At 42.2% G+C, this 12,429-nt stretch overlaps 1 protein-coding gene across 2 annotated transcripts in view; it reads right to left on the reverse strand.

Moving 5' to 3' along the window:
* The window catches only part of ADAMTSL1 (ADAMTS like 1), a 527,411-nt gene that overhangs the window by 85,139 nt on the left and 429,843 nt on the right, over window positions 1-12,429 (reverse strand). For both annotated transcript variants that reach the window (XM_073636588.1, XM_073636596.1), the window contains exon 22: window positions 2,625-2,804. In XM_073636588.1, the coding sequence (XP_073492689.1) occupies window positions 2,625-2,804 (180 nt within the window). The remainder of the gene's footprint in view (window positions 1-2,624; window positions 2,805-12,429) is intronic.

Below are 12,429 nucleotides of genomic sequence, written 5' to 3' on the forward strand. Positions count from 1 at the left end.
AATACAGTCTGGCTTCAGATGCCCACACTTAAGATGGCCACGGCCTGCTGTAAGTTTATAAAATAACAAACTACTGCTATAAACAAAACAGACCTTAGCTTACAGACTAACTTTACTAGAATACATTAAGCTTGTGTATTATAGGGGTATTTTTATTTAAAAAGTATCATTTCGGCTGGAACACCACTTTAATTAGTGCTATTAAATTATAGCTAAGACCTGGTTCACACCTATGCATTTTTTAGTGCATTTTCAGTTTTGCAGAAACACACTACAGTCCATTTAACATGGTTTCCTATGGGTCACGTTCACACCTGTGCATTTTATGGAAAGGGTCAGGGACTTTTTTCTGGATTTTGGTTCCATAGACTTCAATGGATCAAAATTGTATATTGAAAAATGCAAAATGCACCTGGAATATGCAAACTGCAACCTGCATGTGAATCAGGCCTCAGTCTCCATTCACACTAATGCGTTTTTTGATGCATTTTGCAGAAATGCATGGGAATTTTTTAACATGGGTTCCTATGGAACATGTTCACATCAATGCATTTTTGTGCCTCTGCTTTTTGGAAAGGGTCAGGGACTTTTTTTCATGCAAAATGCAGCGTTTTGCATGTAATAGAATTCAATGGACCAGCATCTAAAACGCAACTACATCGTTTTTACATCGTTTTTACAGCGTTTTTGACGCATTTTGCGTTTTTTTTTTTACACTGTATACAGTATAAAAAAAACTGCAAAACGCGGCAAAAATGCTGTAAAAATGCTGTAAATACGCTGTTCAAAAACGCGGCAAGCACCACAAGAAACACTGCAGAAACGCTCAAAAGCAACATGCATAGATGTGAATCGAGCCTCAAGTCAATTTTTGGTCAACACATCAGGTTTACTTTTGCTGTCTATATACCATTGGTGACAGTTACCTTAATTTCCTGTCCTGTAGACACAATAGAGAAATCTATCCAAAGTGTGGTAAATCCTTGCTTAAGCCAGCCATACAGGTAACAGTTTTTTCCTTTCAGTCTGCAGACTGAATGGAAAAAAAATTAGATTCCCCCATTCAAGGTACACATCGTGAATGGATAAATCTCTCATTGCGAATATTGTATTTTGACAGCATGCCCTGCCAGGACTATAAACACCTGAATACTGCTGGAATCTGCTTGGATGCTGCCGCTGTTTGGCCAACAATTTTCCACCCAGCTCCTTTAATTTTTCAATTAAGAAATGTGACTGGTTGACTGGTTCATCAGGAACAGTGGTCACTGTAACAGGTGTCCCCATTGAAAGATTTTCCCTCTACAACCTAGTAAACATGGGCCGAGATCGACGGGTGCAATAAAAAAGAGCCGACATTCAGCCCGTGTGTATGGCAGCTGGTCCGACAGAAGCCGGCCATTCTGCCAGCTTCTATCGGACGAGAATGCTGGAAAGCCAGCAGCCGACCAGCTCCAGATCAGAGCTCTCAGCTAATGGCTGAGAGCACTGACCAGAGTGTGCTGGTGTGGGGGAGGCCTTCCCCCTGTAAGAACACAATAGCACAGCAGGGGAGATCACTGTACTAACATCGAATTGTTAGTACAGCGGCTCTGACCGGAGCTGTGAGCTTTTTTTTTCGTTAACTCGCTGGGCTGAACGAAAAAAAATTAGTGCTGTGTGCTAGGCTTATTTCTGCTCTGGTGACGAGGCAAAATTTTGCATTTTCTCTCACTTTTATTCTCTGTATCAATAGTCACATTAGATACAAATAGATACATTAATTTTGGGGGCGACATTGTTAATTAGCGTAAAGGTGTTTTCTAAGTATGTTATATAAAATGTAGTGTAAAGTGCACTATGTGCAAAGTGTGTAGGACTATAGGAACTATACAAAATTCATAACTGATCATAACCCTATTACTACTAAAGCCGTACTGCACTTTGAACATACCGACTGCACATTATACTGCTTGATTAAATAAACCTGCATACATAAAATACTGTCCATATGCTATTGATTTTAGAAAGTGTGATAGCTATGTTAAGTACTTAAAGCGGGGTTCCCATTTAAAAAAAAAAAAAAAAAAAATTAAAAGTCAGCAGCTACAAATACTGCAGCTGCTGACTTTTAATTGGACACTTACCTGTCCCAGGGTCCAGCAATGCGGGGGATCGAAGCCCTGCTCGTCCCCCTCTCCGCTCGGCAGCGACGACATTTTAACTGTGGGGGATTGAAGCCCCGCTCGTACCCCCCCTCCGCTCAGCGGCGCCGGCATTTTAACTGTGGGAGCCCGGCTGTGGCTGTCGCGCGCTGTCACTGGCCCCGCAATCATCTGGGACCGGTCACATGTTCCAGATGATTGACAAGAGGGAGGGGAGAGAGGCGATCTCCCTTCCTGTGCCGAGGGAAGTGACGTCAGGAGCCCAGGCACCGAAGAAAGCAGACTACGAGGGACCCCCTAGCAACAGGTATTTAGAGGGGAGTAAAAAAAAAAAAAGTTTTTCTCCAAATGTTTTTTTTTTATTTCTTTTTAAACACATTACTAATTTTATTTTTTCGGGTTGGAGCTCCACTTTAACAATTTGTTGGTCAAATAGCACAAAAAAAAAAAAATCAACTTTACGACTAAAAGTGTATATACCTATGACTTGAAGTTGGGTTGATTCTGATACCTCTCCATGTATGTTAGCTGCTTTGCATGCATACAGTCCCTGGTCGGTATATGTTATATTTGCCAGGAACAAAGATGCATCACTGTGGTGGGGCACATGGTGTAATCTGCTTTTATTTCTAAACCAAGTCACATCAGCCTCCGGAAGACCTGCAGAAACAAAATTTGCACTAATAAGCCATCACTTTACTGTAGAAAATATACATTGGATTTATCATTTGTTTTAGTAAAACCTCCCCGTGTTGCTCCACAGTTTCCAGATTCAAACTTTTGTTCTCAAACTGTCATTTTCCAGCGCAAGTTATGAAGTGTTTTGTGGCATATATTAAGAAAATCAAAGGGGAGAAGGCAGGGACTATATTGAGAGGTGTCTGGCACGTACGGGAACTGAAGTCATTCAAGTATGATATATTGGAGCCAAGTTTTGTGTAAGAAACTAATAAAAAAGCAGAGATAACTTTCCCTGTTACTCTGGATCTACTGATCATTTTGATATGCAGTTTTCACTGAATGTAATGTCTGCTTATGCATTTTGTCTTCATATGCTTTGTTTGAATTGCCCAGTTTATAAAAGTCCTTACTGAAACCAGGCATCACAATATGCCCGCTATTGTTAGCCACAAAAAACACCACTTTGTTTTTATAAGTTTGAGTTCTCTGACTTGAGGGCTAAGTCTCATCATCGGTCATAAAATTACCTTCACCCTCCTTGGATAGGGTAATGACATTTGGTGTGGTCAGTGCCTAAAGTCTGGAAACCCGGGATAACAAAGGCAATAGCAGACATGTTGTGATGCCCACATAGTCAAACACTCTCTCTAGCTAATTATTATGATTATCCTCGGGCTGCCTGTAGTCCATCTCCGGGCTAGCACAAGCATCAGCAGACTGTCAGCATCAATATTCCAAATCAATCTGAGAGCACGACTCTTTGTCACAGTGGAGGAAAAGAGAGCTGGGAGAAGGTGTGCACATGTATGGCTAGAAGGAATGGAAGATTGCTGGCCACTTGGAGATTAGGTAAAAGGGAAGGCAGACTGGGCTAAAACCGCCCTTGTATTTTATTGCCTTTTATTTGCATTGTCACAATTGCTTGCCTGTTGCTTGTGTATTGAAAGGGTTTTCCTTTTTTGACCATGTGTTGTCTTGATTGCTCATTTGTTTGTCCTGATGTTGTCATAAATGTCTGTTTGTTGCTCATGTATTGTCACAATTATAACCACAATTACCAGTTTAATGCCCATGTACTGGCACACATGCATGCTTGTTACCCACTTACTGCCACAAGTGCTCATTTGTTGCCAATGTATTCTCACAGCTGCTTGTTGTGCCAAAATATCTCCAATTGCCCATTAGTTGTTCATGTATTTCCACACTTGGATGATAAAACACGTATGTGTGTTGCCCATGTTCTTTGACCAAATATTATCATGACTGCCATGTACTATACGCTTTTTGGCATAAACACCTGTGTGTTACTTGTATGTGCGGCTCCAGGTATTTCTTCACATTTCATATAGGGCAGCACATTGATTTTATTGGGCTGCTATGTGTGAGAAACACTCAAAATATGTTCCCGACCCTTTTGAGAAATCATGCTGCACCATAACACATGGTGCTGCGGCACCATGCATTTTGTTGTGTGCAAAAAATGCGCATATTCGCAGATGTATAGGGGTGTCATTAAGAATTAATATACAAAAGACCAGTGCGTTTCTGTGCATTGTGGGAAAGCGTGCATTTTTTAGCAAGATTCCGCAACCAACAAATGTGAACATAGCTTCAGTACTATGTTGCTAACTGCATGGGGCCCAGTCACTCTTGTGACCTCCCACCTGCCAAGCAACCTGATTGGTTCTTAAATGTAAGCCTCAGTAACCTTTTTGGGTGGTTTAGATGCTGGGATGTATGGCTGAAATCGCATAGAATTGGCACCAAAATGGCACAGGACCCTTTTTTGGTCTGCACTGGAATCGGATTGCATGAGTGTTCATACCCATGCGATCCAATTCCTGTACCAATTGACAGTTTGCACTGTGATCTCTGAAATGATCTGGGGGTGTCATTAACTTTCTATTGACACCCCCAGCGTTTCTCGGAGGGCAGTGTGAACTGCCTGCGAGTGATATGCAATGTGATACGCTGGTTCCTGCATTGCATATGTATGAACCCAGCCTTACAGGAAAAGCCAATATTAGCTGATATCATCAGGTGACTATGTTTCTAGAACTTCTGACAAGCATTTTTCACTAAAAAATAAATGTCTGCTTTTGCATTTTGTCATCATACGGTCAGTATGAATGGCTAGACTTGTGACAGGTTTACGTTAAAGTAAACCTATTGTGAGTAAAACATGAGAGCTTTAATTGCTGACACCCTTCTGAAAATACTAACTCTCTGAATGATGTGACTCATAGGCTTCCATAACTTCTGAGTCATTGTTCTCCAACAAATATTCAGTTTAAAACATTCACAATAAAGCCTGACATCTTATTCTGCATACTTCTGGGACTGTTCTAGAACTCTTTCAGGAAAGGAACTAACAGTACTGAAGCAAGAGTGTGGCAGCCAGGAAACTAGCATTTTCTTAAGGAAAGTTAGGCAATTGCCAAACTTCTGTTGCTCTTATGCAGATTTCTTTTAAAGCGGATCTAAACCCAAAAATAAAATATAACATATATTTTATATATATTTTCCAGGCTTTTTTCCCCCTTTTTATTTTTACCTTGTAATCCTGTGAATAACACACTTCCTGTCTAGGATGAGTACATAGACTCCTCCATTGTATCTATCATTAGAATCATAGTTGCCATCCAGGCTGTACTACAAATTTGTCTGCTTTGTTCATCTCATTTACATAAGAGCTAATAGAATTAGTAGTTTACACAAGAAAGATAAAGTTGTTTGTGCTTTTTGTTAAGTTCCACAAGAAGCAACACAGACATGACATTTCTGGCAAGATCAACATATATTTTTTGCACTTGCTGAAGATGTCCTTAGCCTAAAAAATAAACCAATTGCAGGCATCACATCTGAACTGGTAAGCTGCAACATATTCAATTTTAATTAAGACTGTTACTATTTAGGTCAGCTTTAAAGGGCCAGAAAAGTATTCCCTCCCTACACATATCAGCTTGTAATTAAGATTTAATGGACCAATTAACCTTGTAGGTAGGATGAAGACTTTTATAACATTTATGGGATACCATGGCATGCTGATGACTGCTAATAGACTCATTTTGTACTTTTTTACACTTTGATATGTGACATAGCCCATTTATATGTGCTTCACATGTCCTGATGCAATTTAAATACAGATAGCTACACATTTTATCTTCCACATAATCACCACTAGGGGGCAAAAGAGTATTACTCTGTTTGTTTTCATAGTAGAGAAGGACGTAATCATTTTTTCCATTAGAATTCATCAATTTTAATTAACTAATAGTAGTAATAATTTAGTAGGTTTTATGGTGTTTACAGTCCATTCTGTAGCATATATGCTTTAATGCTTAATTTCAAGTATTGTTTTTCTTTTTTTTTCTTCTTTACTTTTGAATAGAGTAGGAATGACCTCCTGTCCTGATATGAGGTCAAGAAATGGGGGATGCTGTTGTCGCCTACATAGGAAGACACAGACAACAGGAACTGTCAGAACTTCCAACCTTTCCTCAGATAACTAAACGTGTTTTTATGTGTTTTCCATGAAGGGCTTCCCATCGCTAAGGCTGGGTTCACACTGGTGCAATGTGGGAAACCCTGCGAATCCTGTGTGGGTTCCCGCATCACACCTGAATCGCCAGCGGTTCACACTGACATCTGCAAGCCGCTGCGCATGTCAATGTAACGTTAATACCCCCCCCCAGATCGGTTTGCAGATTGCAGTAAAATGGTAGAGAAATCGGATTGCATAGGTCATGCGATCAGATTTCAGTGCGGACCCAAAAATGGATCCTGCACCATTTTGGTGCGAATGCGATGTGATTTCAGCCATACAGTTTGTATGGCTGAATTTGCATTGCCCAGACATTGCATGTGATCTGCACAGCAATGCAGTGCGAATCACATGCAATGTCTGTGATCAAACAAGTGTGAACCCAGGCTCATTGTCTTTAACCACTTCAGTCCCAGAAGGATTTGCCCCCTTAATGACCAGAGTATTTTTTGCGACATGGCACTGCATTGCTTTAACTGACAATTGCGCGTTCATGCGACGTTGTACCCAAACAAAATTGACGTCCTTTTTTTCCCACAAATAGAGCTTTCTTGTGGTGGTATTTGATCACCTCTGCGGTTTTTAACTTTTTGCGATTTAAACAAAAAAAGAACGACAATTTTGAAAAAAAAAGCAATATTTTTTACTTTATGCTATAATAAATACCATAAAAAATATATATAAAAAAAATGTCTTCCTCAGATTAGGCTGATATGTATTCTTCTACATATTTTTGGTAAAAAAAATCACAATAAGCGTATATTGATTGGTTTATAAAAAGTTATAGCGTCTACAAAATAGAGGATAGATTTATGGCATTTTTTTTTTTAATAGTAATGGCGGTGATCATCGATTATTATCAGGACTTGCGGCGGACAGATCTGACACTTTTGACACTATTTTGGGACCACCGACATTTATACAGCGATCAGAGCCAAAAATAGCCACTGATTACTGTATAAATGTAACTGGCAGGGAAGGGCTTAAACATTAGGGGGCAATCAAGGGGTTAAGTGTGTTCCCTCATCGTGTTCTAACTGTAGGGGCGGGTGGGCTCACTAGGACATGACAGAGATCACTGCTCCCCCTTTCATGTCACTAGGCAGAACAGGAAAATGCCTTGTTTACATAGGCATCTCCCCGTTCTGCCTCTCCTTGCCACGATTGCGGGCCACAAGCGGACATCGAGTCTGCAGGACCCGCGGGCACGCTCCCACGGTGCGCGGCATGTGCGCGCATGCCCGCTAGCCTGCTATAAAGGAGGAACGTACAGGTACGCCCATTTGCCCACCCGTGCCATTCTGCCGAAGTACATCTTCGTGCAGTGGTCGGCAAGTGGTTAAAGTGAGGGAAAATGTGATTAGATCTTCTATCAGCTATACACAAATTGAATGGCTCGTTTGGGGTTTTCCTCATATTACTTATTACAGTTTGGCCTTCAGTCATTTTTTTAACTTTCATCTATTAAATCTTCTGCCCTGTTGTTTTAACTTTGAATAGTAAAACATTTTTTTTCTACCAGTAAATACCTTATATAGCCCACTTCCTGTTTCTTGTCTGGTAAAAAGCCTAGGCTTATGACATCATGTACAGCTCTCTCTCTCACTCATGTGAGAGTTTGCCAGGAAGGGAGGGGGGTGAGTCATAGGAGGGCCAATGAGAGCTGCAGAGCTGGAGGTGTGTCTGTGTAAATCCACAAAGTAAACAGGCAGCAGCTTCAGCTGCCCACAGTTAAACTGGTTGCAGCCAGACTCAGTGGAGGGAGATTTCTGCAGCATAATTGGCAAGTACAGAATCACAGTATATATAAAATAATATGCAAAGTGATTGGAGGGAAGCTTCAGAATGGCAAAGATGTTTTTATTACAAATTATGTGAGCAGACTGCATTTTCTCTTTAACCGGTTCCCGACCAGCTCGCGTACATATACTGTGGCACAATGGCACCACTGCACGAAATCCTGTGCCCATACGGGGCAAGCCTGCGCGTCCCTGCCGTGTGCACAACCATTGGATTAGTTCCAGAACTGATCAATCTTCAGGTCCAGGACAATGATTCATGGCCTGGACCTGCTGATTGGTTCTGACGAATGAAATCCTTGTGATGTCATCTCCCCTCGTGGTTCTCTAACAGTTCCAGAGAGAGGACATCTCACAGTAAGTTGCACCAACACTACACTAACACCAGTACACGTAGGTACACTTGTTACCCCCCGATCGCCCCCCCAGTTAACCCCTTCACTCCCTGTCACAGTGTCACCCAGTGCAGTTGTCAGATTTTTCACTGATCACTGTACTGGTGTAATTTGTGACACTAATCAGCATTAGGGCAGTTAGTGGTAGGCCCAGGTAGCTTTAGGGTAACCCCCAACCCCCCCTAATAAAGGTTTAACCCCTTGATCACCCCCTGTCACCAGTGATCACCATATTAGTGTTACGGGTGACTCTGGTCAGTTAGTTATTTTTTTATAGCCTCAGGGTACCCGCTGTATATTACCTAAATAAAGGTTTAACCCCCTGATCACCCAGTGGGTGACATCAGTTAGGTTTTAGTTAGGGTCCATGTCCCCCTAGGCAGCGTCAGATTAGTGCCAGTACCGCTAACACCAACGCATGCACCATACACTTCCCTTAATAATATAGTGTCTGAACAGATCAATATCTTTGATCTGATCAGATCTTTACTAGTGTCCCCAGTAGTTTAGGGTTCCCAAAAATGCAGTGTTAGCGGGATCAGCCCAGATACCTGCTAGCACCTGCGTTTTTGCCCCTCCGCCCAGTCCAGCCCAGCCCACCCAAGTGCAGTATCAATTGATCACTGTCCCTTACAAAACACATAACTGCAGCGTTTGCAGAGTCAGGCCTGATCCCTGCGAACGCTAACAGTTTGGTAGCATTTGAAGCAGTCGCTGACAGTCAGGTGCTCTTTTTTCCTGTGAGCCTCACTAGTACCAGTAAATTTAGAGGCCAAAATATCCAATCGAAGGTACACTAGTGAAGAGGCCTACACGTTTCTGAGCATGACAAACGAGAGTGAAGAGGAAGTCACCCATCTGACAGATTCAGGCTCAGAATACGATCCTGGATCCTGTAGACAGCAGCAGCACCCTGACAGATAGCTCTGACGACGGAGTAGTGGTCCCTGCCAAGGTCAGGTGTACCCGGCCCCATTCTTCTGCTGTTGTAGAGGTGCAAGAGGGCTCCTGTATGGAGCAGAGAACTAGTACTAGTCCAGCTCATCCTTCTGGTGAACTGGCAAGCACCAGCGGCCTAGTACATCCTGGTCATACATCCAGCACTGCAGCCCATAGTGCCCTTCCTGCTGCATTTGCCAATTCGAATTGGGAACCCACCACTTCTGCAGCACCTGTACTTCCCCCATTCACTGGCCAACCAGGAATTCAGGTGGAAAAAAGTTGATTTTACATCACCTGATTTTTATGCGCTGTTTTTCACGGTTTTTCATCCATAGATCTATTGTGGACCAAGGCAATTTGTATGCTGGTCAATTCATCGCCGCTAATCCCCAGCTGACCCTTGCCAGAGATTGGAGACCTATTACGGTCTCCGAATTTAAGACCTTCCTGGGCATAATCTCTCCACATGGGCATAACTAAAAAAAGTGAGTTGCGGTCATATTAGTACACTGACCCAATTCACCATATGCCCTTGTTCTCTGCCTTCATGACCAGGACACGATACAAGCAGATCTTGCTGGTTCATGCATTTTAATGAATGAAACCACTTCAACCAACAGTTTGCAGACTTGTTTACTCACCATCAAGTTGTCTGTGTTAATGAGTCCCTGATTACGTTTTCTGGACGCTTGTCATTTAAACATTATCTTCCCAGCAAGCGTGCCAGATATGGGGTCAAGATGTATAAGGTCTGTGACAGGGCAACAGGCTATACATATAGTTTAATGGTTTACGAAGGAAGAGATACATAGAGCTGGAGAACTGCCCAGATTACATAGGGAGCGCTGGTAAGATTGTGTGGGACTTGGTGTCACCCTTATTCGGAAAGGGGTACCACTTGTACGTGGACAATTATTACACAAGCGTGCCACTTTTTTAGTCACTTGTTTGATCATGGAATTGGCGCATGTGGCACCATGGGATCTTTTCGCCGGGGCTTACCCCAGTGTCTTGTAGATTCCTGTCTTAGGCTGGGGGAGAGAGACTGCTTGCGATGTAATAATTTGCTCACTGTGAAGTGATAATAAGAATGTTTTCATTCTGTCCTCCCTTCACGCAAATACGACAGTCCAAATTACAACAGCGACTGGTGTTGTGGAGAAACCATCTGTGTCCATGAATACAACCTTAATATGGGAAGGGTGGACCTCAATGACCAGTTGATGGCGCCGTACTTAATTGCCCGTAAGGCCAGACGCTGGTACAAAAAAGTGTCTGTATACTTATTCCAATTGGCTCTGCTGAACGCTTATGTGCTATACAAGGCGTCAGGACGAACTGGATCCTTCCTTAAATTCCAGGAAGAGATCATCAGAGCCCTTCTATTTCCAGACGGTGCTGTGGCTCAAGCACTGTGCTGTTTACCTGCTAAAAGGAAACAGCTATCTGGTATTTGTAGTGCCTGGGTCAAGTTTTATTTAGCTTCCTAATGAACCCTGGCATTAGATTACTTAAATGGTGAAAATACATTGTACAATCTAATCTGCATACCTGGGGATCACCTTCAGTCTCTTGACTTATGTGGCCACCGATCTCCTATAAAGCGGAACTTCACCCTGAAAGGGAAAATGATCCCCCCCCCTCCCTCTTTCGCTTTTGGAACTTTTTTTGCAGGGGGGGAGGGGGTGGTACCTATATTTTCCAGGCACCCATTCCCACTTCCACTGAAATTGCCCAGGTGATCCCAGCGGAAGTCCTCCAACACATCACAGGTCCCAGAAGGCTGTGGGGCCATTCAAAGGACACACCATGCATGTGCAGTGGGACTGTGAAGCCTCGAGGAGTCGCAGCCGGCTTCCCACAGTCAGCCGACTTCCCACCTGACCTGTGTGAGAATAGCACTGGATCCCTGGTAAATGTCTCTTTTTTTTGCAAAAACAACTGAAGATCCTCTTTAAGGCAGATTACAGTTTCTACTGTATACATCACTATAGCATTAGCATAGTATACTACCAGGCCTAGGCTGGCAATCCTGACTCTGTCATTTGCCAGAAGTAATAATGATTCTCAGGATACATGTGGGCCTCTTTAAACAGTGCATTTGTTATTATTACCCTTATTTTTAGATTGGACTTGTCTTTATGCTCTCTATTGAGTTAGTAGTCTAAAGTATATACACAAACATTATTGTTCCTTTGGGGTTCCAGCACTAGGGTCTGTGTGGGCCAATGTGCTTAAAACACCAGATATGCTTTTTATTCTCATTCTGGCAGTGTATACTAAACATCATTCTATATCAAATAAATAATGTGCATATTGGATTGAAATCAACTAACATTAAACATCATTTATATACAACTTAAAATCTTGTAAATATGATTCTATGCCAGATAACAGGAAACTCTATTATAAAAAACACTTAAGGACATCCAAGCGCCTTCTGTCCTAGTATGGAATGCACATTAATGTTATCTCCATGGGCCATAATGCACTAAGTGTCATCATTTTTTCGCTAATGTAATCTTCTGCCATGGCTTATCAAAGCCTGTCAACAGACAGCCCATTCCAATGTCTCCTGGCATTGATGGTGGGAGCCAAATGTCATATTTACATTGTACAGCTCATCCCTCATTTTCATAGTTACAGTGTGCTGTCTAAACTGCTCATCCAGTAAACATTCACATCTCCTCCTATTCAGAGAGGGGCCTGAATGTTGTCACAGTCCTTTCATTGAGATCTGGCTGTTCCATGATAAGAGGGGTATCAATGCATTTTTCTTCTGTGTTTACCCACCACAGCTAGGTCATTTTCAGTCATGCACAACACAGTAATCATTTGGAAGATCCCTCTAACAGTAATGACAATAGGAAAGTCAAATATCATCTTATCATGACATGATTATTTAAAGTAAACTTTTACTCTAG

This window comes from Aquarana catesbeiana, linkage group LG01, assembly GCF_042186555.1.
Source record: "Aquarana catesbeiana isolate 2022-GZ linkage group LG01, ASM4218655v1, whole genome shotgun sequence".
Classification (NCBI taxonomy): Eukaryota; Metazoa; Chordata; class Amphibia; order Anura; family Ranidae; genus Aquarana; species Aquarana catesbeiana.